The sequence below is a fragment of the Oncorhynchus masou genome, chromosome 12, assembly GCF_036934945.1.
Source record: "Oncorhynchus masou masou isolate Uvic2021 chromosome 12, UVic_Omas_1.1, whole genome shotgun sequence".
Taxonomy (NCBI): domain Eukaryota; kingdom Metazoa; phylum Chordata; class Actinopteri; order Salmoniformes; family Salmonidae; genus Oncorhynchus; species Oncorhynchus masou.
This window is the reverse complement of record NC_088223.1, coordinates 58,667,339-58,694,975: the sequence shown is the minus strand read 5'-3', so window position 1 is coordinate 58,694,975 and position 27,637 is coordinate 58,667,339. Positions and strand designations below refer to the sequence as shown.

Here is a 27,637-nt window from a genome sequence, read left to right as displayed (position 1 = left end):
AGCCGCGAAGTGGTAGGCCACACAAGCTCACAGAACGGGACCGCTGAGTGCTGAAAGTGTGTAAAAATCATCTGTCAGTTGCAGCCCTCACTACTGAGTTCCAAACAAGAACTGTTCATCGGGAGTTTCCTGAAATGGGTTTCCATGGCCGAGCAGCCGCACACAAGCCTAAGATTACCAATGCGCAATGCCAAGCATCGGCTGGAGTGGTGTAAAGCTTGGTAGGTAGTGATGAAACACGCATCGCCACCTGGCACTCCGACGGATTAATCTGGGTTTGGCGGATGCCAGGAGAACGCTACCTGCCCCAATGCATTTTGCCCTCTGTAAAGTTTGGTGGATGAGGAATAATGGTCTGGGGCTGTTTTTCATGGCTCAGGCTTGGCCCCTTAATTCCAGTGAAGGGTAATCTTAACACTACAGCATACAATGACATGCTAGACGATTCTGTGCTTCCAACTTTGTGGCAACAGTTTGGGGAAGACCGTTTCCTGTTTCAGCATGACAATGCCCCTGTGCACAAAGCGAGGTCCATACAGAAATGGTTTGTCAAAATCGGTGTAGAAGAACTTGACTGACCTGCACAGAGCCCTGACCTCAACCCCATCAAACACCTTTGGGATGAATTGGAATGCCGACTGCGAGCCAGGCCTAATCGCCCAACATCAGTACCCAACCTCACAAATGCTCTTGTAGCTGAATGGAAGCAAGTCCCTGCAGCAATGTTCCAACATCTAGTCGAAAGCCTTCACAGAAGAGTGGAGGCTGTTATAGCAGCAAAGGGGGGACCAACTCCATATTAATGCCCATGATTTTGGAATGAGGTGTTCGATGGGTAGGTGTCCACAATCTTTTGTTCATGTAGAGTATGTGAAGTGTATGCCTACCCTCTGCAGATTAAGGATGAGGTCAATTTAGGTGACACATTATTTTCCAAAGGAGGAGCGGATGTGGTTCCTCCGCAGGCTGACCAAGAGGATGTTTGTCTGTCAGGTGTTTATTTAACTGAGCTATGGGTCATGTTGTGAGGTTAGTGAGGATTCGCTGGGACCTACGGTCTGACATTTGCGGGGTGACACAGCTGTGTTTTGTGATGAGAATCAGGAGCTTGAAGAAGTGAGTTTGGTGGACAAGACAGATCCACCGGTTTTGTCACTTCCTGTTGTTGGGGAGCAGACGACAGTTAAGGTGGAGGAAAATGAGGAGTATATGGCTAGTGGTTCCCTTCCAGTGGGTGCTCAGGACCGGAGAAAAGAGGCGTTTGGGAACAGGGATCGTGTTCCTAGTGAGTTGGATGAAGTTGTGGTCGATGTTCACTTGTCCCTGGTGGTGGTTGCTCCAAGTCTCTCATCATTGCCTTCATATCAGATGGAGTTTGGTGCTTGTAACCATGGGCTGAGTGAATGGAGTTGGGCTCCCAGTTTAGAAGCAGAGGGGTCAAAGGTTGCTCCTGGGTTCAATCTTTTTAGAGACTTTTGGTAGGAGCAAATTGTCCGAGTGCCTAATAATGAATTACTAGTCAAGTCAGTTAAGAACAAATTCTTATTTTCAATGACGGCCTAGGAACAGTGGGTTAACTGCCTGTTCTAGTCAAGTCAGTTAAGAACAAATTCTTATTTTCAGAAACGACAGATTTGGGGCAACCTTGTCAGCTCGGGATTTGAACTTGCAACCTTTCGGTTACCAGTCCAACGCTCTAACCACTAGGCTACCCTGCCGCCCCAAGAGATATGACTGAGCTAGCCCTGGACCTAATCTAAGGTTGCTGTCTTTCGGGTGCATGCATTCAACACCTGGTCGCATACTCTTACTTCTCACATTTATGCACACATCAAAACAGGTTACAGACCATGTAGCTAGGCCTAAGACCCTTAGACATAACAAGTGCAGTTAAATCAGTAGGCTAGTTATTGGTATTGTAACAGGAACTACAATGGCTGGCTTCACAAGACTACTAAATGACAAACACAGCAAATTGATTCTGGTATTTCATATAAAGCAGAATTCGTCTCTGTTGATCAAGATGTATTTAACTTGAAATAGACAGAAATTGCTTTTCTCAATACAAATCCCTTTCCATAATGGGCTATCTGACAAACATTTTTTTTAAATCAAACCAAATATTTTTTTATTTGTAACAAGTGTAGACCTTACAATGAAATGCTTACTTACAAGCCCTTAACCAACAATGCAGTTTTAAGAAAATACCTGAAACAAAATAAGAGATAAGAATAACAAATTATTAAAGAGCAGCAGTAAATAACAATAGCGGGGCTATATACAGGGGGTACCAGTGTGGGGGCACCGGCATTGAGGTAATTTGTACATGTCGGTAGAGTTATTAAAGTGACTATGCATAGATAATAACAGAGTAGCAGCAGTGTTCGGGGGGGGGGGGGGGTAGCCTTTTGATTAGCTGTTCAGGAGTCTTATGGCTTGGGGGTAGAAGATATTTAGGAGCCTCTTGGACCTACACTTGGCGCTCCGGTACGCTTGCCGTGCAGTGCTGTTTTCCTGCAGTGATTAGCTTGTTCTTCTCTTCCCTGTTCCAAAATGTCTATCCTTCACAGTCAAAGTCATAGGTGAACTATTGCAGGTCATTACATAAATATAAACTGTTGAGATAAGGCTGGTCAGTGTTATGGACATTCCTCTATGGACTGGCCAGTGGAGTCTTACCATTGTCCAGCGATGGCAATGTCCTTTCCATAGTAGTTATGCAATGTAGGACCAGTAAAAAGAGTCTGCATCAGTAAGGGAATGAGGAGGGAGGGGAATGAGGCAGTACTGACTTCATCACATTCATAATAACCCTGATCTCTCTAATCCTCTGGAGCAATTTGAATCATGAAGATGAGACACCGTTTCAAATGGAAGGAGAACAAAAGGAAGCAGTTCTGCTGATGACACACATTTGCAATTCTCCATCTCAAGTAAAACATAACTGATTACGTTTTGACAATCGTATTAAAAAGTTTACCTTCATTACAGTGTGTGTGTGGGATGGCTACTGAGTGACTCGTCTCCCCTACGAGGCTGCAAAATAACTGTCAGTCTCTTTAAGCATCCGGGAATGTACTCAATCTATTTTCTTTGCTCATCATTTTATTGTACTGTACTCAAAGAAACAGGCTTTCCATTTGACTGCATCTCTGGCTGAACTCAAAGTTGAACGTGGTCCATAAACATATTGAGAGTCATAGTGAGACAAATAGAAGTGATTTTGCATTGCACAAAAAGCACCAAACTATCCGACCTCATGAGCGAGGTGCCTTTGAAAACAATAAAGCTGCAATATGCAAGATATTAAATATACGCTGAATAAGCTCCGCAGCACACTATCCATCATTGTTGCGCTTTCACCAAATGGGCTGTTTTCACCTCATCTCAAGTAAAGCTTCTATTAAGAGCCCTGACTTGATCTTCAGGAGAGATCTCTGTGTTAGGTGTGGTGGGGTGATATAATTACTGGCTAAGACAAATGTTTTCCCCTTGGCCTGTGCAAAAAAATGAAATTAAACACCTTTGAATATTTTAATAAGCAGACAGTGAACCTGGGGGCACCTGTAATAAAATGTGGTTAGTATGATTAATAAAACTAAACACCATCACAGAGAGAGAAGCTACCTCAGACCCAGGCCTGCAGAATTAGGTACATGGGTTAGACGGACTGGACGGACTGAGATCGCAACTAGAGGGACTTGATACTGTGTGTTGAAGGGAATTAGAGTTCAAGAGACCACAGGTCAGCTTCAATAATATGGGAGAAAGAAGTTGATATCCATTGATTGATATCCACGGATATAAGTATTGTATTGTTTTTTTTTTCTATCTAAAATAGTAACAAAATAGTGTGGATAAAATAGTTTTGTCTGATTTTGTTCAAAGCTAGGCAAAATGTATATACGGTGCCTTCAGATGTATTCATACCTATTGACATATTCCACATCTTGTTGTGTTACTGACTCAATTCAAAAGGGATAATGACAAAGTGAAAACAGAGATGTTGGCAAATTTATGAAAACTTAAATACAGAAATATCTCATTTACATAAGTATTCATACCTTTGAGTCAATACTTCGTAGAAGAAACTTTGACAGCGATTACAGCTGTGAGATTGTCTGGGTAAATCTCAAAAAGCTTTCTGAACCTGGATTGTGCAACATTTACCAATTATTCTTTTCAAAATTTCTTAAGCTCTGTCAAATTTCTTGTTGGTCATTGCGAGACAACCATTTTCAGGTCTTGATATAGATTTTCAAGTAGTTTGAAGAAGGTCCTCTAGGATTTTGCCTGTGCATTCAGTTTTCTTTTTATCCTGAAAACTCCCCAGTCCTTTAACGATTACAAGCATACCCATAACATGATGTAGCCACCACTATGCTTGAAAATATGGAGAGTGGTACTCAGAAATGTGTTGTATTGGATTCGCCCCCAAAATAACACTTTGTATTCAGACCACATTTTTTTCAGTATTACTTTATTTATTGAAATACCTTATTAAAAAGTTTACCTTCATTACAGTGTGTGTGTGGGATGGCTATTGAGTGACTCGTCTCCACCTTTCCGGAAACTGATTTAGGAAGGATGCCTGTATCTTTGTAGTGACTGGGTGTATTGATACACCATCCAAGTAATTAATGACTTCACCATGCTCAAAGGGATGTTTAATGTCTGCTTTATTTATTTTTTATCTACTGTTTGAAATTCACTGCTCGACTGAGGGACCTTACAGATAATTGTATGAGTGGGGTAGAGGGATGAGATAGTGTTTAACATAATTTTTGAAAGACTATTATTGCACACAGAGTGCAACTTATGTGACTTGTTAAGCAAATGTTTACTCCTAAACTTATTTAGGGTTGTCATAAGAAAGCGGTTGAATACTTACTGACTGAAGACATTTCAGCTTTTAATTTTTAATACATTTCTAAAATTCTCTATATAAAAAAAAACATAATTCCACTTTGACATGATGGGGTATTGTGTGTAGGCCAGTGTAAGCAAATCTAAATGGAATCCATTTTAAATTCCGTCTGTAACACAACAATATGTGGAAAAAGCCAAAGGGCATGACGACTTTCTGAAGGCGCTGTATATGATTGTACCATTCGGTGCTCATAATACCTTAAATGTTGCATTTACTGGCAATATTGAGACCGTCAACATTTTATAGGATGAATAATACAATCTTATTACAACAGTTAAGCAAAGAAACAAGGAATAAAACAGTTCATTTTATTTTATTTTATTTTCCAGACAGACACATCGATTTCTGGACCACAGTAGAGGATGGAAACCTTTCACAATTTTTTTCATCATTATTATTATTTGAAAATACAAATATAAAATTATACTTTCCACATCTGAGATGTGAGAGACCCCCATCCATTTGAGTTTATTTTACAACAGGGCTTGAGCAAGCCATACAAGAAGACCTGAAAGATGCTTTCAGACGTCAGTCAGTTCTGTCAGTCTCTCGCCGTAAAAAGTCTGTTAACGTTAAAAAATGGGCAAGTGTTAGGAAAGGCAAATAAGGAGCAGACAGCAAATCAGTGGGGGAGCTCAGTGGAAGGCTGCTCCTCCACTCTGGAAAACAGTGGATATTAAGTGGAAGGACAATAGCCTCATTATGCTGTGCAGTCATAGACTGCCCACTTTTCCTCATACGTTACTACAGATTGGAGTAGCAGCCGTGCACTCCGACCCACACACGTTAAGACTATCCGGAAGAAACTAGAGGATGGCTCACTCATTGCTACAGTCATCCTTAATGTATTACCTATGCCAGACCACTGAAGAAGGTCCAGTTAAAATTTTGAAGACAATGCAATGCCAAAAGAGCACACTAGCTTACCATAACGTTGACTGTTTTGACAGCGAGTGATGAAAACAGTGTTGGCTACTATGTTATACAGACCCATGTGAGACAGGGTTTTGCTGTGTCTAGAATACAGAAGGCCCACTATTCTCATCTAGTCACACATGTTCACATGAAGGATATACAGGTCAGACACGTGTACACATAACAGAACATGTATGTACTGTATGTACACAAACTAATGAACACGGGTGATTCATGGATGATGGGATGAAATGATTGGCCATTGCCTAGCACTTGCCTCAAAATTCAAGTTTAAATGGATACGGTAGTACTCCAATTATCAACACCTTCCAGGTCATTTTTGTCCTTTCCGATTTTTTTTTCTAAAACCAACGTTTTTTTTTTCTTCAATGGAATTTCTATTCTACTAAGATGTGTAACATTCATCAGCTGTAAACTGCTGTCAATGACAAATAAAATGACAGCAACAGAGCCATGCTACCTTAAAGTCCAAGCTACGGGATCAAATCAAAATAATATTTGAACACAGATCAAAAGGAAATGAGCTTCTTAATGGGATAACCAGCCTTTACTTTAATCAGAGGAGGAGATAACTATAGAATAAGTACCCCAAGGCATTGCAATGTTATCATGAGTACTGTATAGAATATCTATTAAATAAAACTGCTCCCGAGTGGCGCAGCGGTCTAAGGCACTGCATCTCAGTGCTTGAGGTGTCACTACAGACACCCTGGTTCAATTCCAGGCTGTATCACAACCAGCCGTGATTTGGAGTCCCATAGAGCGGCGCATAATTGGCCCAGCGTTGGCTGTTGTAGGCTGTCATTGTGAATAAGAATTTGTTATTAACTGACTTGCCTAGTTAAATATAAAAAATATATATTAAAAAAACTGCTACAGATCTGTATGTAGGACCTGGACTGTTGATTTTCATCCTGCCACACACCTTTTTCATTTCTTTGTGAACATGTTATGGACAGTAAATCTATGAATTAATCCAATATTTACTCTAATATCAACTCCTATAATAGTCTTATTGAATTCATCTACAATATTTGACTTACTCTGTCCTCCAATATACTAAATCCTTGACAAAAGGATCCAAGGCCAAAATATCTATCTAGAAGTGCTGCCTATTATTATAAGTGAGAAAATACATGAATATCTAAGCTTAGATGCACTTCCCCACCTGTAAATGATCTTCATTAAACTTGACATTGTCCTCCCCCTTGCTATACACATTACAGTTTTACTAACCACCTGAACTACTGTATGAAGACATTCAACAACAGGTGAACTAGTTAAGAAACAATCATTAGGACGATTCAGTCTGTGTAATCTTTGCTCCAAGTATGTAATGGCATCAAATGATCCCCTCGAGAAGTTAGATGACCTAAAATTCTTTGCAACCATTGTGAAGTAGTAAGCATAGCTGTCTAGATCTGTGAGAGCAACATTAACAGAGAACATATACAAGCCTGTCTTTGATTAGAATAAAGCGCTGATTTCCAGGGACTAAAAAAAGTATTCACAAAATGGATGTTTTTGGAGTGAAAGAAAAGGCAGAGACACTTAAAAAACCGAGTGGTATCTAAAAATAGCAGAGCCTTATAGGCATCTGGGATATTTTCTAAGTGTACAAAGATTAAAAGATATTACAGTTTAGTAGTGGTATTATTATTGTTATCATCATCATCATCATTAATATGTTAACTTTAAAAAAAATATATGATTTGTTTCCGCACATAAAATCTTTTTCATAATTATAGCTTGTGTCCCTTAGAAAGTAATACAAAAAAATGTTTTGCATATCTAGCGTTAGCATTTAAGGTAGTATGGCACACCCCTTTTAAAACATTCAAGGGTGGAGAATATCCAAATAATGCCTTGTTTAAAATTTTTATCTTACAGCAATTTGTTTCTCTATAGGTCTTCTGTGAGAGCTTTGGTTAGTTGAAACCATGTGAGATCGGTAAAACACAACAGAAAAGGAAAAAGACATATGAAACATGGCATGGAACTGCTATTCAAATAATTGCCTGCAAATGTATGTCAAACCTTTGATAATAAGAGCAAGTTCTATCCTTACTGGCCCTAAATCCACTAATAACTACAAGTACTATAACATTACACCTACAACTAATTACAAGGAGATAGAGGAGAGTAAGAGAGAGGGGGTGGGGTATAATGTGACAGAGGAAGGAGGCAGAGGAAAAAGCCAGAGCAAGGGAGAACAACAAAGAAGAGCATAGACCACTACACTGGTATCAAAGACAGCACTCTGTTACAAGTTAATTGTGATTTTTTTTGTACACACTTGATATGCATGGATGATCAACAAAATATTGTATGTGGTGACAGGGAATGGAAAGAGAGAAATCGATGGATGCACAGTACATTTTAATATAATATTACAATTATTAATAGTAACCACAATATCAATAAAACCTCCTGACTCAAAATTGAAATCAGTGAAGAAGCATCTTTTTTTTTTTTTTTGTATTTCTTTTTTTCTTTTACATTTGAACATTACACCGGTTCTCTTCTGTTTTCTCATTTAAATTATTACTTGTTTATCTCCACATCGTTCAAAAGCAATCCAGTATTTTCCTTCACCTGGTTGTTCTGAACCAAAGAGCTAATGAAATGAAACATCAGGTGAAATGAAATATCAAATACATTTGCAGCAGGAAAAGTACATCATCAGAATAGACACCACTCATTCCATCATCATGTTTACAACTCTTACTTGCACTTTAAAGCATGTCATTAAATGTCTCTCTATATTCGAGCAAAACCTGTCCCTACACATACTGCATAAGAAATCTGCGCATCAAGCTATGATTAAAAGGATGAATCATTTATTCAGTGTCTTCTGGCCGGATCTCAATATTTTAGATTAGAAGTTGACGTACACCATACAATGAAATCCAAAGACATGACCACAAAACATTGGTAGTAATTAATCAGTTAATTGCGATCTGTCAATCTGTTTATTCACCCCTGTGTGTGCCTATTCTAGAGAGGAGCAACGTCCAACATTTCTTCATACTTCACCCCAGACACAACCATTTTAAATAGCCAACATATACATGTGCAAATAGGAAATGGCCTGTTCTTTCTTTACTGCTCACAGTGCAATGATTTTTTTTCTCCATTCAATGTTTTAATCTATTTGCCACTAAAATAAATTAAACCTGTCACAATTCCAAGGTATAACTCACAGGACTGAGGTATGGTATCAAAATATTTGCCTTCCTAATTCATTTGAAAAGAGAACTGATGGAGAGAACAAGTGTTATACACGGACTCTACCACAGAGTCCAGATACTGCGTCACAAACTTAACAGGAACAAGCAGGAGAAAACAAACAACAACAAACTCCAAACAAGTTGAGTTTTTCTCTCCGGAGTATAAAAGTGTCAGGATGCGTAGAGCACTGTAAAATGCTTAGGCTCGAGTTCTATTCTTCAACACTAAATACAGTGTGCTTTGGATGAAATGATCACTCTTTTTGAAATAATATTGATTTCTAAATAAGTTGGTTAGACAAAAGATACCAATGATCTTTTTGTTCCTTTAAAACTGAACTCACCTTAAAACTGAACTGAACTGTGCACTGAACTCACCTTTTGTAAATATGCTGGTATGACACTTGTAAAGTTATTCAGCTTGAGTATTTCCAGAGCAAGCCATCAGTGTTCTGTCCGACACTGGGGTAGTCACTGTCTCCGAGCAGTAAAGGATAATAGTATTTGTTTCGAGCTTTTTTTCTATTCACACGCTAGAACATTTCTTTGACACACCATCACAAAAATATGCTATCCTCTCATCAAGTTGGTTATGCACGATTGGAATAATATTTACAGTTACATTTCTTTTTCTTAAATCTTGAATTCACAATGTATTTATATGAAATTGTTTATAGTATACATGTTTTTTTTCTAAACAACAAAAACAACATTTATAAAAAAGGACCATAAAAATATTGGAGTCCTCTTTGTATTGCCCAAAAAATAGGTAATTATGGTTAACAATGAGACATCACAACAAAAAAACAGCTACTAAAATGCATTAGTTAGTTACACTCTCGAATATGTAATTTGAAATTAAATGGATGTTTTTTTTCCAAACCTTTCCACTTTGGACTTATTTTGTGTGCAAAAAGACACCTGAAGCTCTGATCTGTTTTGTTTAAATGATTGGTACCAAAGGTGTAGGCATGACTTGCGAACATTCAACTATGACCCCCAAAAGAGAGAACCAAACCATTAACATGAGTACACTAGAAGACAAAACCATTTACATGAGTACACTAGAAGACAAAATTCCAAATAAGGCGAAACTAAAATGCCTCTCTCTGAAGCTAATCAAAGAACTAATAAAAGAAAGGAAAAAAGTCAATGAAATCAACATGAAACATACCAAACCAGGTTGTCAGGTTACAGGGTTGGATTATGATACAGCAGTTAATTTTTTCTGAGATGATTTGAACTTTTTTGTTGTTGTGGTTCCACCTCTCATTTCTCCTGGGTAATGCTGTAGTGCTTGAAGTTGGATGGCATCACCTATACTCAGAGCTAATTAGAAGCTTCGGCCTGTCTTCCCTGGACCACCAGATAGACTCTGCTGAGGAACACAGATCCAGTGAAACAATTAGGAACATGTACATTAACCTACCATAACCTAGCATACTAACAAAACAATACAATAATCTTATAACATTGTTTGCTACTATACAGTGTGTGTAAGACAATGAGGAACATCTTCATAGGTGTAATAGCAATGAAAAACAGACTTACACACAACCACAGGAGACAAATGCATTCTACTATAGTGGAGTGATCACAAGCACAGCTATGAGGAGGAACTCATTCTCCCAGAATTCCAGTTGACATCAACTGCATCTAATACTGTTGCTTTCTCTTGCCTCATACACTTTGAACACCATCAGAGTTAACAAAGGTTAATTTAGTGTGTTTACATTCTTGTTGTCATTTAGCAGATGCTCTGATCCAGATCAACTAGGGTTAAGTGCATTGCTCAAGGGCAAATCAACAGATTTTTCACCTAGTTGGCTCAGGGATTCGAACCAGCATCCATTCAGTTACTGACCCAACACTCTTAACCGCTAGGCTATCTGCCACCCTGCTGTGTTTAATTATATTAATAACTGGAACATTGGCTATTATCTTCAGATGAGTCCCTGACCAACAACGTCAACCAGAGACAATAGGCATTACACAGACGCTGACATGTCATGGGCTTTACTTGACACATTGACTTGACTTTAAACAACAGGAGAATGAACCCAGTCTTTTGCCACCATGAATGCAAACCAGAGAAAGCAACAGTACACAGTCAATTTAACCAAGAATATCATTATTGGTATTCTATTGATGTCGGCCTATAGGATTAGTGAAAGATATACAGTAAATCAGGGAGGACAAGTTCCACAACAAAAGCTTCATTATGTATTGTAAAAGCATGCAATATTGTTAATTTGCCATTTGCGCACACATTTAGCATTTTAGGCTTAATTCAAAAAGCTTGTCTCTGTATCTGTACAAGTTTGTAGGATGATGATGTGAAATACAGGTTTCCTGTATGCATTTTTACAGAAGAAAGGAAAGGTGAAATTGCAGTTGATGTAACAAAGTAATGAGGTAAATCTAAATAAACAGATGGGTAAAGACTGCTGAACAATATAAATGGAATATAATACCTCCAATGAGATGGCAACCAACCACCTGTTCAATGGTATCCATTTGTAAAAGCTGTCGCAATCAACGGGCCCTAAAAGTGTACAGTCAGTACCTTTGTCAGTATGCATTTCAAGAGAAAAAAGAGTGAGTACATTGTATCCATTTTGTTCTGCTAGCATGAATGGGTATTCTCTGTTCCTGTTCATCATTTCGATCACTAGAGCAATAGATAATCATCGTAAATCTCATGGGTTTTTAATTCTCTTAGGGAGAAGAACCTGTCCCTTGTAGCATTTTACAGATTCCAGTGTGCTCTTTCTTACTCAGTGAGAGTGTTTACACTGTTATTCACCGATCTTCAAAACCCCACAACTACTGGAGGTCAATTACACATGGTGACGGAATGTTCACATCTTCTAAATGATTCAGTTGATTCTAATGATCGATGGAAGAGAGCTAGAATTGAGTAAAAAGCTACACGGATGATTGAATGATGACATATTGAATGAATCATTAGCACAATAGAGACAAAACAGAAGGAAAGTTTGAGAAGAGTGCGACTAGAGGCAAATTGAAGCACAATTTGTTTTGAAGAGAAGATTTAAACAACAATCCCTCAACACATAGTTGCCAGCCTAGCCAACTACTGCACAAGGGCCTAAGGACCTGTGAGGAACATAAAGATTTCACTTTTGAGATACATATATATACTCATTCATGCCAACATGAACAATATTCATTAATTCATGCAAAAGCTACTTAGCATTGTCATGCAAAATCTCTTATGATGATCAGCCTGTTCTGCACGCTCTCCCCAGCGTGATCTACTGTATGTTAATGTGCATAATGCCAATCACCCACATTGTCTGTAACCTATAAGTGAACTGGGAAACTGACACAGCATTCTTAGAGGGCAGAAAGAACAAAAAGCCAATTTGTATTTTATTTTAAACTGAGCCGGTTATCTAGCTCCTCATCTGTCTATTGTGTCTAACAAACTAAGGACAAATCGATTTATAGAAACGCTTCAATGAAACATGCTAAAAAAGATCTAAAATGTTTTGTTTTCTTTGTCATCTTGTTCAATTCAAATCCAAGGGCCAAAGGGGAATTAAGCCCAGTCCATTATTGTTTATGTAAAGGGATAATCAAATCTATCGAAAATAATGAACGACGTGGAACTGACCGACGCGTAGAGCCCCGAGTTGATTATCCATTTCATACCATGGCTATAATTTAACACATTTGTCGATAGAAATGCGTTCAACATCCACTGAAGTAGCTAGCAATTTTACTAGATAGCTAAAGTAGTTGCTGAGGTAACCAAACAGACTTGCTAACCAAACCATCAGTCCTAGCTTACCAATATGAACATTGAATTCAACAATATCAATAATGTTTTCAATTCGACTTCTGCTTTAAAAAGCAGCTCAAACATAACATGTGAGAATGAACGATAGCTGTTGAATTCTACCGTGCAAATATGCTGTGCGTTATAGCGAAATAACGTACGCTCCAGAATGCCATTCAAGCCAATAATAAATGTATCCGACAATGCCATGGTATAAGACAGTAACTGTTCTGGCATTGACATCATCGTCTGACGTCTCTTAAGTCAGTGCTATGACACCAAACTGGGAGATCCTGTGGCAAGTCAAAGTGACTGAAGTCATCCGTTAGGTTGAAACATGTCAAGTTCCATCATGTGATTACTTTGGCTGCATGTAACACAGAAAATAATTAAAAGGTGCATTTTAGTTCTGAGTCATTTCCCTTCTTAATGCTGTGGATAGAGACGTAATCTGCATGTGCACTGGAGGTGAGAAGGCTACCACGGCGATTCACCGGTTCATTGCACTCTGTTCGATTCATTGAGTCATTTTAAAGTGGATTAGTTTGAACGGAATTCAGTACAACTGAAGTAGAAATTAAAAACGCATTTTGACAGCCCCTGTGGGAAACCTACAACTAAAACCTGGATTTTATTTTGTAAAGAAGTATAGCTGCATCAAAAATATCATATCTCTCTTCACATAATATTGTTATTGAGAAATGTACAAATGGGTGGCCTTATTCTGACTAGCGTTCAGACAGGGAAATATTTAAATCTCCCCAACAACAGCTTGATCCCATGTGAAATAGGGATCCAAATGAATTCAGAAGCCTGTCCATCTGTATCTGGGTCAGCTAGACTATGGATGCAAACTGCAAAGGTTAAAACAAAAGAACAGAAAACAATGGGCGCAAGCATGCTATTTTAAAAGACAAGGAGATAACATGGTCTCCTGCCCATTTCTACCGCTGTAATCCAATCTAAGTGTTTTTATAGAATTTTCTGCAATTAATCTTGTTCAATGGGCCTATTCTTCTTACTGTATGCTTTCATGATTACTGGTTTGCTCTGTCCTCAAGAGTCCTGACGTTTTCTGAGAGGCAGCTCATTTCCAGAGAATTCATCTGATTCTAAAACCCCCAAAACTACACTGAACAAAAATATAAACGCATCATGTCAAGTATTGGTCTCATGTTTCATGAGCTGAAATAAAAGATCCCAGAAATGTTCCATATGCACAAAAAGTTCATTTAGCTAAAATAAATCCACAAATGTTTACATTCCTGTTAGTGAGTGTTTCTCCTTTGCCAAGATAATCCATCCACCTGACAGGTGTGGCATTTCAAGAAGCTGATTAAACAGCAGAACCATTACACAGGTGCACCTTGTGCTGGGGACAATAAAAGGCCACTCTAAAATGTGCAGTTATGTCACACAACACAATAATGCCACAGATGTCTCAAGTTTTGCGGGAGCGTGCAATTGGCATGCTGACTGCAGGAATGTACAACAGAGCTGTTGCCAGAGAATTGAATGTTCATTTCTCTACCATAAAGTCATTTTAGAGAATTTGGCAGTACGTCCAGCCGTCCTCACAACCGCATACCACGTATAACCATGCCAGCCCAGGACCTCCACATGAAATGTAATTCAGTAAAATCTTAGAAATTGTTGCATGTTGCGTTCATATTTTTTTTCAGTATACTTCTGACATTTCCACTCTCTGTCTGACACGGGTAAACTAGGAGACACTAACAAAATGGTGACAGTTTGAACAAGTTCACAGTGTTTAAAGAGGCAGGTGACTGGCAGAGAGGGATATGAACACGAAATAATTTGGAAACTTTGGGGGTGCAAAGAGACAGGTCAGTTATAAGATTTAACGTTGAGCAGAGTAAATGGTTTGATAGCATGTGTGTGTAAATGAACTTCAGTCCGGATATCATGTGAGTTTTACTTGCTTGATAAAATGACATTAAACTTATGCAATTTTGTCACTCCCTCTCATAACATTCTCTTCCTCAATTGTTTTATGCATTGTTTTATTTACATAAGTCTATTGTTGACAGAATAACACACCAGCCCTGTGATCCTCCCCATCTGATTGGTTCAGTCAAATCTCATTAGATTTGGCACAGGTGATTCACCTGGAGTGTAGTTAGTGGTGAAAACAGTCACAGGTAGAGAGGGAGTTGAGCAGTGAAACTATAATGGGCGGTGTGCATTGCCTACTGCTCTGCTGTCTTGTAACACTAACACATATATGTATAAGGACAGCAGTCTAATGGGCTAGCTAGACAGACAGGACGGTCAGTGAACAAAGAAGGCGTACTGTACTCACTGCCATGCTGTGGCCAAAGCCGGAGCCAGGCTGGGGGCTAGCAGCACTGATGTAGTTGCCCACATTAGAGTCCTGGCCTCCAGGGCCGTACAGTTCGGCTACAGGCCCAGGGCTGTTGGCACCAGGGAAACCTCCAGGCCGAGGTGGGTTTCCCCCTGCACAGAGAGCACAGCAGGGGCGCAACAGTTCAGTTACACCATGGTGCACCATAGATGAGAAAGTACATGCAGCTAGCTCATTCTTATTCATTCTAGTTTATTCTTCCACAATATATACATTCAAACCTAAGAATACATTACTGGATTCATATGTTTGGCAAAAGGTATATTAATCAATACTATAATTAAACAGAGCACACACATTAGTGAGTAATTGGAAATGCCATTTGAGGCCTGTTTGCATGTTCATCTCATACATTTTGTTGGGGATTGATAAAAGATATGTTGCAGGCTTCAGGAGGCAAGAGCAATGAAATAGATGAATCCAGAGTGATATTCTTGAGATTTCTACATGCTAGGTATACTATACAGTGATAACACTCAACCATGCACCATAGAAACCATAAGCAGACCACCAGAGATACTTGGACCATGCCAGTAAGGTTGCAGCTTAAAAGGTTAAGTTATGTATGTTGTGGACAAGAGTTCATTTTAATGAAGTTATTTTGAATATAATTGCCAAGAGGTACCCTATAGTTAAGATACTATACTCAGGCAGGTATGAAACCAGTTTATGTTTTTTTGATTTGCCGATACATCTAACCTGATTGGACAAAACATTCCAATGTAAACTCAGCAAAAAAAAGAAACGTCCCTTTTTCAGGACCATGTCTTTCAAAGATAATTCGTAAAAATCCAAATAACTTCACATATCTTCATTGTAAAGGGTTTAAACACTGTTTCCCATGCTTGTTCAATGAACCATAAATAATTAATGAACATGCACCTGTGGAACGGTCGTTAAGACACTAACAGCTTACAGACTGTAGGCAATTAAGGTCACAGTTATGAAAACTTAGGACACTATAGCAGCCTTTCTACTGACTCTGAAAAACACCAAAATAAAGATTCCCAGGGTCCCTGCTCATCTGCGTGACCGTGCCTTAGGCATGCTGCAAGGAGGCATGAGGACTGCAGATGTATCCAGGGCAATAAATTACAATGTCCGTACTGAGAGATGCCTAAGACAGTGCTACAGGGAGACAGGACGGACAGCTGATTGTCCTCGCAGTGGCAGACCTCATGTAACAACACCTTCACAGGATCAGTACATCTGAACATCACACCTGCGGAACAGGTACAGGATGGCAACAACAACTGCCCGAGTTACACAAGGAACGCACAATCCCTCCATCAGTGCTCAGACTGTCCGCAATAGGCTGAGAGAGACTGGACTGAGGGCTTGTAGGCCTGTTGTAAGGCAGATCCTCACCAGACATCACCTGCAACAACGTCGCCTATGGGCACAAACCCACCATTGTTGGACCAGACAGGACTGGCAAAAAGTGTTCTTCACTGACGCGGTTTTGAGAGTCGCGGTTTTGTCTCACATGGGGTGATGGTCGGATTTGCATTTATCGTTGAAGGAATGAGCGTTACACCGAGGCCTGAGCGGGATCAATTTGGAGGTGGAGCGTCCGTCATGGTCTATGGCGGTGTGTCACAGCATCATCGGATTGAGCTTGTCATTGCAGACAATCTCAACGCTGTGCTTTACAGGGAAGACATCCTCCTCCCTTATGTGGTACCCTTGCAGGCTTATTCTGACATGACCCTCCAGCATGACAATGCCACCAGCCATACTGCTCGTTCTGTGCATGATTTCCTGCAAGACCATTTGCTGGTCAGCGAAGAGCCCAGATCTCAATCCCATTGAGCACGTCTGGGACCTGTTGAATCAGAGGGTGAGGGCTAGGGCCATTCCCCCCAGAAATGTCCAGGAACTTGGAGGTGCATTGGTGGAAGAGTGGGGTAACATCTCACAGCAAGAACTGGCAAATCTGGTGCAGTCAATGAGGATGCACAGCAGTGCTTAATGCAGCTGGTGGCCACACCAGATACTGACTGTTACTATTACTTTTGATTTTGACCCTTTGTTCAGGGACACATTATTCTATTTATGTTAGTCACATGTCTGTGGAACTTGTTCAGTTTATGTCTCAGTTGTTGAATCTTGTTATGTTCATACAAATATTTACACATGTTAAGTTTGAAAATAAACGCAGTTGAGAGTGAGAGGACGTTTCTTTTATTTGCTGAGTTTATATATAGACACTTTTTATTGAATTGAATATTGACTATCTACAGTATACATCTATTCCATGGTCATTTGGCCTGGCCATTTTCTGATTTCAGTGAACTGCAGAAAGAGTTCTGATTATGTTCCTACTCCAGCAAGAAAGCAATGGACACAAGTGTTCTACAGACAGAGGAGATATAAACCCTGGGAAATATACAAACATAAAAGCTTTCCCTAAGTTCATCCACATGTACACAATGTGGAGATGTAAACGAACCGCTCTGTGTGACCTCCGACCTATGCCCTGTGGCTCGGAGCAAGTCAGACTAATAAAAAGGCCTTTTGAAAACCCAGACACCCAGCGATGGCCAATATAAAACTAAGCCAGAGGGGGAGAGAAGGCACAGATGTCTTAAAACCCTATAACAGCTACACCACTTCAATATCCTCTGCTGTCAGATTCACATAACCCTCCATCTCACCCCTATTGAGAAACAAACCATGAAAATAAATGCACAAATTCAATTAGAAATGGAGGGGAAAAACCTCTACAGAGCTCTGAGGCTCTGGACTGTGGCATATCTCCTTCACGAGGAGCTGTGGTGCTTGTATACAAATGGACAGTTGCTCTTTTACAGTAGCTATGTGCTTGACGTTTCTATTATAAATATATACACAACGCTAGATTTAAGCTCATGAGGCTAATGGAATCGGTACTGTACAGTGATTCCTTGCATAACACTTCAAAACAAGCTTAAGATGCTATTGAACATGCAAAACACGCACACACCCTTATCAGATGCTATAGTCCTTCAGAAGTTGTGACACATCACTTTCCAAACTTTGTTGTGTTAATTCATCTATACTAACTCTGAGCAGCACAAAACCCCAGCCAACAGTGGGTTTCTTCCTAAATGTAAAATGAGAACCTGTCCCAGAGCATAGGGATCTAATGAGGGTGACACTGCTGCTTAACTGCAGGCCCTTTCCCATGGCTTGCCTCACTTCTCTTATCTGTACAGAACAGCCCCTAATAGGCTTGCTTATTAAGCAATTACTGCTATTTTCAGTTTAAACGGTAATCCTAATTTCTTATAATTGGTGGATTCTATTGAACTGCGCACAGCATCCCCTCTTCATATGAAACAGGATTCATGCTTTTCCTTAAACCCCGGGGCTACACAGGCTCAGCCATTAAGTTTAACAGCAAAACATGAGTTACACTTATTGGGGCTGACTGGTGGCTTAGTGGTGCCCATGCTAATTTAATGAACCAGCCTTTGATTACACAGCATCTTTTAAGACACAGGTGACTCATCTGACACGCACCAACTCCACTCGCTAGGTTATTATTCATGTCACTTTGTACCTTGCTGCTGCTGTGACAGAATGTTTGTTTGGATTGGGGAGCAAGGTGCTGATGCAAATGGGGTTCTATTCCTTCCCGTTTTCTTATTTTCAGCAACAATACATTAACTCTGAAAAGGAAGGTTCAACAAAAAGGCAAACCAGGTGAGGCTTGAAGATGCGCCTCGGTGTCTGTGTGAGACTGGGGTGAGGAGATATGGATAAACATGCTCAAGTATCTGAGCAACAACAACGCAGTGGGTCAATATGACAGTGTTGTTTTAAGTCTTGGACAACACAAAACTGGGTTTTGTTGTAATCAGGACTTAATAACTGAAGCAGTTTGCATACCATATCTTACTAACGCACACAAGGTCCAACCGAAATTTGGATCCGCTTTTAACCCAACCCCTCCGAAAGACACACATACTGTACATACATATACAGGTTTTGGAGAGGTACAGGGGGCCGCCACACTGAGCACCTAGGGCACAGCGACAAGCAATGGCATCTAGGATTTGATACCAGCAACCCTCCAGTTGCCAGCTCACTTCCGACAGATTTTTCTCGTCGGACCCAAACTGGCAACCCTTCAGTTACTGGCTCGCCTCTCTAACCGTTAGGCTACCTGCCACCCTGTAGAGGCAATTTAGGTGGTTTACAATTAACATTTGGAGGAGGTTTACAATTAACATTAGGAGGAGGTTTACAATTAACATTTGCCATGAAAGCATTTCTATTCAAACTGGCGGTGGCAATTTCCTCGTGGCTGTGAGCCTGTCTCAGTGGAGAACCAGAGCTCAGCTTCCCCACCTGTACCCATTGGGCATAATTAGAAACCAGAAGGAGCCTTTACTACCTGAGGAGGGCCACAAAACACTTCCTCCTCTACAGCCAAGCGCAGACAAAATAAAATCATCGACACACTATACAATCCCCACATCAAAAGCTGTGCTTTTCAGCACTTTGGCTTTGCATGTTGACCTATATGCACAATGCTGTAGGTGTCTTAGCAAAGCTGTTTGTTCTCCCCCTCTTCTGTACAGCTGTGTGTAATCAGAGCCCATTTATCACCACTCTGTGGATAAATGCAGGAAGTGGTTGCGGTCCTGCAGTCCTGCCATCCCCTGTGAAGCCCTAGGACAGACATCCATCCCAATGAGTCAGGCAGGCAAATCTCCACCCAGACTGGGCCGGCCTCCAAACCAGGAGATCTGTGTAATCTTCGCTGTTAAGCATGAGGCCTAAAGATGTCCTTTCCTGTCCACTGCCAAAGCCAATGAGGCAGGACTAGTGAGGAGTACAGGGACGGACTGCAGGGGGGCGCAACACCTGCCGCTGCCTGCTGGTCACCACTCCTTCACTGGTACAATGGAGTAGGACTCTACAGAGCAGTGACAGCACCATCATTCTGTCTGGATGGGTCGTCATCATCATCAGACATCATTACTGTCTCTATTCTACCACTTCATCTGAACACAAGGATAGGACCTGGTCGGGAAGAACAACACACCAGTAACCAATTTCACTTTATGCAGTCTAGCATACTTTCAGGAATATCATGTATTTCATTGTGAATAACATTGTTTGAGGATTTCAGCTGTGCACATACTGTATACGGAGGATGACTGGTAAACGGACTGATACAACAAGAAACCTGACAAAGAGGGGCTCCCAGCACTATCTACCGTGGAGCAGGTCAACACCACCAAATCACATCTACAGCTCTCTGCCTGACATCCCCTGAGCTGGGTTCAGAAACAAACACTTCTCACAACCTTTTCCTCTCAACATTGTTTTTCTCAACACTTACTGCTCAAAATATGAGATGAAATTTACTGAAATGACATCTCTTGTTAGTTTTATCAGGAACAAACCTATGACCAAACAAATAGCTGACCCTGCAAGTTTAGAATGAGGGTAATCAATTGAAATTAAATGGTCATAGCTATGTATTATCTGTAGAGGAAATGGCATAGAAACACAATTGCTTTCCATTGAGTTATAAGATGCAAAACATACAGTTTTCACTATGTTTAGAATACAACCTTGGGGAAAGACAAACAAAATTATAAACGCTTCTGCCAAAAACCAAACACTATCATACTGAAACATACCACTGTTTTAGTGTAATGGTTAAATGATGCATATGACTGTACTAGGATGTAATGTTACTATAATGTATACACAAATCATGCCTACTGATTGACTGCCTATTTGTTCACAGAACGATAATGGAGGTGATCATGCTTTCACCACAGGTCCTTTCATTTTCCTTCACTCAATCATTCATAATATGCTCTAACTGACTAACTCTTTCAGCCAGTCAGTCAGATAGTCAGTCAGTCAGTCATCCAGTCAGTCAGTCTCTCTCATTCAAACGTAGAGATCCAAAAGGTTCAAATGTTCATGTGGATGGAGACATGACAAGTAAATGTTAGCTTTCTCACAGAGGACATGGTGGTCCAGTCCTCTGCCTCCCATGCTCTGTTACATGCACATGGAGTAAAACATACATGTCCTCCCCTAGGTGCAAGCAGGGGCATGGAATAAACCTCACAAATAAACATAAAAAGGTACATTGAAAATCAAAAAGGAGGATAAAACATGCAATGCATTGCTGGCAAAACATTCATCCTTTTCACCTTTATTTTTCCCATTATAGACAAAGAAAACGTAGACAAAAAAAGCATAGATCATCTGTATGGAGGAAACATCATGAATCAAACTGAACAGTCCAGAAGGTGAATGGGAGAGATGCGCACATACAAACCTGGGCTCTTAAACTGATCCGGGCTGTGCAGGTGCTGGAGGGGGGAGTTGCAGGCGGAGGTGGCATGCTCACTGTGCAGCATCTGAGCCGCCTGGGGCCCCAGGGAGCCATAGTCCGCAAAGGAGCAGGGCGCCCCCCTCTGGTCACTGGGCGCAGAGTAAAACCCATAATCGGGAAAGCCTGAGAGGTACAGTATAGGGTGGGGAAGGGGAGGGGAAGGGACTCCATCATTGTGGAAAATGTTTGGTTTCAATGTTTCACAGTAGTCAATGTTGTCCAGACTCTTTAGCATGGCATGGTTGGTGTGTGACATTATGACGGGTTCATTTAGCTGAGATACATGGCGTCCTCTCCCTGCTCTCTCTCCCCAGCAGAACCTGCTGCCAGTCTGTGTCTGAGGTGTAGGAGTCTGTCAGCACCAGACTAGTGCATCATCCCTCTAGGGAACCCAACACATTTCAATGGTTGACTGTCTAAGATAACAGGATGATTGACTGGCTATTAACAATCATAAGACAAACAGTGAAGTAGCAGGAATGGCTGTCTCTGAAGCCTAGACACGAATCAGTCTAACCTGATTCCCTCACATTGTCCTGCAATTGACAGAGAGGGGTGATATTGGATAATTATTACAAATGCAGGTCAATAGAGCTTTGTTTGATGACTACAATGCTTACTGGATATACCTGAAGGAAACTCTCATCATGATGACTATAATGCTTACTGGACATACCTGAAGGAAACTCTCATCATGATGACTATAATGCTTACTGGATATACCTGAAGGAAACTCTCATCATGATGACTATAATGCTTACTGGATATACCTGAAGGAAACTCTCATCATGATGACTATAATGCTTACTGGATATACCTGAAGGAAACTCTCATCATGATGACTACAATGCTTACTGGATATACCTGAAAAACTCTCATCATGATGACTATAATGCTTACTGGACATACCTACCTGATGACTATAATGCTTACTGGATATACTCTCTCATCATGATGACTATAATGCTTACTGGATATACCTGAAGGAAACTCTCATCATGATGACTATAATGCTTACTGGATATACCTGAAGGAAACTCTCATCATCATGATGACTATAATGCTTACTGGATATACCTGAAGGAAACTCTCATCATGATGACTATAATGCTTACTAGATATACCTGAAGGAAACTCTCATCATGATGACTATAATTCTTACTGGATATACCTGAAGGAAACTCTCATCATGATGACTACAATGCTTACTGGACATACCTGAAGGGAACTCTCATCATGATGACTACAATGCTTACTGGATATACCTGAAGGAAACTCTCATCATGATGACTACAATGCTTACTGGACATACCTGAAGGAAACTCTCATCATTCAACGGGAGGAAAATGTCGAATGCTCACAAATCAATAATTAATTTCAAGCCTCTGGTTTTGAACCACTACAACTGCAGATTGAGGTCTATGCATGTGACATTTTCTCCTGGTTTGATAACAAAGAGACACATTCATGTGTATTGACCATAAATAGAAGGAAAGACTCCAAAACACTCCAAAATTAAGCTTGGGCTATTCCAACATACCCTTCTTTCAACACAGATGGAGGATTATCAACGCTTCAGAAATCGTCATTCAGCAACACGACATGCTGACGTTTATTGCTTGTCCTCATAATCTGAGACAAACTGCTCATATAAAGAGAGCCATTAAAGGCACATGTTGCATTGTGCACCTCTTCAATATGGGGAGTTAATCCACTCAAGAAAAAAACTGAGATTGGCGTCAGCGGCTCTTTTCCCGGCGGGTCTCCCCACCGTGTGTTTGTTTATTTGGGTCTCCAGCTGAAGAGGCGATCAAAGCCGTGTCACACCTAGACCTCCATTATGAGCTTGTTAGCAGCTGCCAAATGAAATCCAAACACAGGCGTGCTCCTCAACCGGCGCTTTAGAGCCCCCCTCGTTTCACCGAGAGCTACGTGGGCTCCATGCCCACTCCTCAAATTATGGGCCCCTAAAATGGCAGGCTTCCCACATTGCTTCCCACTTCCAGTCATGTAAACGGTGACACATGGAAGACAGCTCCATAAGACAATAATCCCCTTTACATCTCTCTTAAGCAGCTGCCATGGAAAATCGATCGGTCTTTATCAATGAGGAAAACTCTGATTTAGGGCGACATTAATGGGACAATGACGGAAATTATGTGTAAATGGGTCGATGCAGGAACGCAAGAAGAATGGCTGAATGAATGATAAAAACCTACTTTCACCTAAATCTTTCTAGCCTGAGACAAGTCTTCCCAAAAAAGTCTAGAAATGAGAGAATGTTAAGTACCTGCTGACTCCAGTGGTCTGACAGAGCTGTCTCCTCTCAGTGTGATACAGACAGGATATGAAAGGACATGAGACCAAGAGACAGGTGCTGAGTCACTGCCCTCAACCCACAGTCCTCAGTCTGTCTCTGTATCTCAGTCCTGGAGGCTGTCTATCTGTCTGTCTGTGCCTTTATCTTACACATGGTCGTTCAGCATTCTGCACGTGTACCGCCGTCATTAAACCCAGCTGCATCTTCTCTGTACCCTACGCCGTCACCATGCCACTAACCACAGAGCCTGTCCTCCCAGGCAGGGGCGGTCACTCACACACAGCAATGACCTGGATGACACTCCCTCTGCAGTACGGGGATGAGGACTCAGTGAGGATGGGCCAGGTTGAATTATGGACGAGGGCATTTCAGAGGGTCACTGCTTTTTTCTCTCTAAAGAATGTACTCTCTTCCAGGAGTGGAGAAGAGGGATAAGGGAGCAAATTTCCTGAGCGTTCTACCTCCTTATCTTCACCCCCGCCCCCCAATCCCTCCTTTCTTCTGCCTGTGCTATGGAAAGCTGCCTTCAGGCAACATTCACGGAAATATGCATTCAGCCAGCTTTAATCGTAAGGAGACCAAGAAGAGAGAAACTAGGGACACTTGCGTTTAATCTGTTTGTGACATCCACGCTAATAGGTGGCCGTCCTTGAGTTTCCGAGGTGCTTTTTCCATGCTCACCTCTAATTAGACAAGCTTCCTCTGCTTCCTCTCCTCTTCCTAATTAGATCTTTAACAACAAACAAGCAGCAACCTTTACAAAGGCCTTGCCACAATCTCCCCCGTTAGTTAAACGTCTGAGAGGCGCTGGGCTAAGGGAGGGGAGAGGGGAGGGAAGCCATGCCAACCGTGCCACATCCTCATGGTACTGGCTGTCAGGCCCCCGACAATGGCAGCTTCCTGTTACAATCTGCATAGATCCGCCAATTCTACGATAGCAGGAACGACAGGACACAAAGACGACATCAACACACACAACAAATACACATGGCGGCTTTGTTTGCGCTGACACGGACAATTAGCCCTCAGCTGCCGGCAAGGTCTTATCTAATAAAGCCAGGCAAAATTACTTTTATTGTTCAGGTAGATTGCTTCTAATGATAGTGCCATCTGTGGGACAGCATATGAATAAAATGAGTCTGAAAATGCTTCCTTCTATGGATCAAAGCCTGAAAAGCACACATCTGGGAGAGGCCGGATAGCTTGATTATCTTCCCCAACTAATTTGATTTTCAGAGCATACAAATGTTTTAAGCAACTTTCACTTGGGCGAAGGTGCAGAACAGAATGAGAGTGAAGAAAAGTCTCTGAGCACCAAAGAAATAATGGCTTTCCTGAGATCCACCTAAACAGACATATGTTCTTTATCAAGCTGTTAGAGATACACTAGCACATTGATGTTGGGGGATGGAGGGGGCTTGTATATGTGTGTATGCATACAATGTGTGTAGTTTAGGTGAATCCCAGTGGTGCTTTAGAATATAGCTCATTATAAACTGCTCTACTGTATTTGTACATTACAGGAACATCTGGTCCTATCAATACAACTACCACAAATGAATACTAATAAACCAACATGGAATATCATATGACACAATGACTTTTCCTTAGAATACAAGACACTACCCTCTGAGCTCTTTCACATGCAAGGAGCATCCACATGATTACCTATAAACTTCCTCTGTTTTTGTCTGTCAATAATAAATGCATTGTGGCTATCAGTACTCACCAAGGCAGAACATAAAACATAACATTCTGATTGAGGTGACTGAGGACAGAAGCGGTGCCATAAAACAATGCTTTGCAGACAGCCGCTGCACCATGTGTCCTGTCGTTCCTTCTGCAATAACAGTCTGTGACTATTCAACTGAGCAGGACACTATGTGCAGTGTAAGATGTCTTCCCTTGCTCTTTCATGGTCAGGTTTAGGTGGATGCACTACCACACTACACTGAGGAGATTTAACTAGGCATGCAGTCTGTGGAAGGGACACACACACTGATCATCTCTGTAGTGTGATAGGGGCAGTAGGCTGTAGTAGGTCCCCACAGCTGCATCACTGATCTGCTATGAGCCTGAGACAATCCCATTATTAATATTCACACCATCTAACCGGAACAATGGCCCCTTCTTTGGACTTGATCCCCCCCCCCCTTCTGGTCTAATTGGATGTAATTACTCATCTACAAAACAAATGAGCAGGTTGAGGTTGCCTTGGAGACCAGATCAGGAGGCCCAGCAGTGCGAATCATTCGCCGAGCTCCATTTATACTGATAATCATCCCCCCCTCTAATTTTCTCTCTCTCTCTCTCTCTCTCTCTCTCTCTCTCTCTCTCTCTCTCTTTGCCCACTGGCCAGAGGCTGCTGGGGATGGGGGTGGTCAGCTCTCATCGGCCAGCTAAGAGCTCCACAGTTCAATGCTGGAGAGGCTGCTTCTCTCATAGCATACTGCCATCACGAAGATGGCTTTCTTCAAGTGGATAAATGCTCCTCTCTCATTTCCACTTTGCCAGATGACTGCCTCTAAGGAAGGATTGCAAACCACTGCCTTGAAAGTATTGCTACTCTGCTCCTCTCTATGAAAAAACAGACAAAGAACCCTATCATGTTCGTGCTAAAATACAGGGCATATTCCTCTCCACTTTACCACTTTAGAGAGAGGACAAGGTGTTTAAGAGTGCACCAGTGTTCTCTAACAAAAGTCTGTGTTTATCCTGACACTGAAGCTTCAATTCCCCAAAATACACACAGACATACTCACACAAATATTAATACACAAACACCCAGGCACGCACAGACTGTCACAGGCACACGCACACACAGTCACAGGCACACAGGCACACACACACACAAACACCTAGAGCGACATTTGCTCCCAATCATCCCTCTCTCCCATGCCCCCTCTCAAGTCCCTGGTGGCCCTCCGCACACGTCACTCTGCGGAGGATGTCAATAAACCTGTCATACGGCTTCCCAAATTAGCTTTGAATTTCACAGCGACTGTAATTAGCTACTCCATTTCCACCTATGCCATTTCTCTGTGCTGCCGAGAGTAGCTTTCACTTTCTATTTGAAATAGCATTTTCTGACTGAATGAGTGACTAATTAACAGCACTAGACCCCCTTATCAAAAAGCACCGACATTTCATAAATAATACATATTTAATGTCTTGTCATTTTGTGCTCAGAAAGGCTTGGCTAATGAAGTTTAACAGATGATATATTTCTGCATTTACTACCCCATAACCAGGTCTTTATTCTTCTTTTAGACTTTCATTCTTTCTCTCTTTCTTCCCTTTTCAATAGTTTTTGAAACACTGAGAGCTTCCAGGAGTGCATCATCGAAGGGAAAGAACATGTTTAAAATAACATAAAAGAGAATGTTAATAGTTTATAAGGTAAAGCTATACGTCTTTAAATGAGTTCATGCAAAAGATTTTCTGACTTCCACTAGAAACCAAAGTGAGTGAGGCCATGGCTCCAGCCTGAAGCCCATTGGAGAAGCACAGCATGGACCAAATCCCAGGGCATTCTCTTCTGTGACCCCTGAACATCTGCCAGCCACAGCTGTGTGAGCCACTGCACTGTAGGACAGGAGCAGGGGAGAGAGGGACAGGAACTCCTCACCCTCCCCACATGTCACATCTTCTCTCTGGGCCCCAGTCAAACCCAGAGTA

General features: G+C 41.2%; 1 protein-coding gene across 12 annotated transcripts in view; it reads right to left on the bottom strand.

The window, feature by feature from the left end:
• Positions 1-5,236: 5,236 nt before the first annotated feature.
• The window catches only part of LOC135550502 (RNA-binding protein Musashi homolog 2-like), a 352,748-nt gene continuing 330,347 nt past the window's right edge, over positions 5,237-27,637 (bottom strand). For 4 of the 12 annotated variants that reach the window (XM_064981383.1, XM_064981389.1, XM_064981387.1 and 1 more), the window contains exons 12-14: positions 21,583-21,762; positions 15,225-15,379; positions 5,237-10,474 (exon numbers count right to left, since the gene is read on the bottom strand). In XM_064981383.1, coding sequence (XP_064837455.1) covers positions 10,430-10,474; positions 15,225-15,379; positions 21,583-21,762 — 380 coding nt within the window. In that variant the 3' untranslated portion in view covers positions 5,237-10,429. Of the gene's footprint in view, positions 10,475-11,570; positions 11,642-15,224; positions 15,380-21,582; positions 21,763-27,637 lie in introns of all 12 variants that reach the window. The other 8 variants (XM_064981384.1, XM_064981390.1, XM_064981392.1 and 5 more) reach the window with 5 other exon arrangements.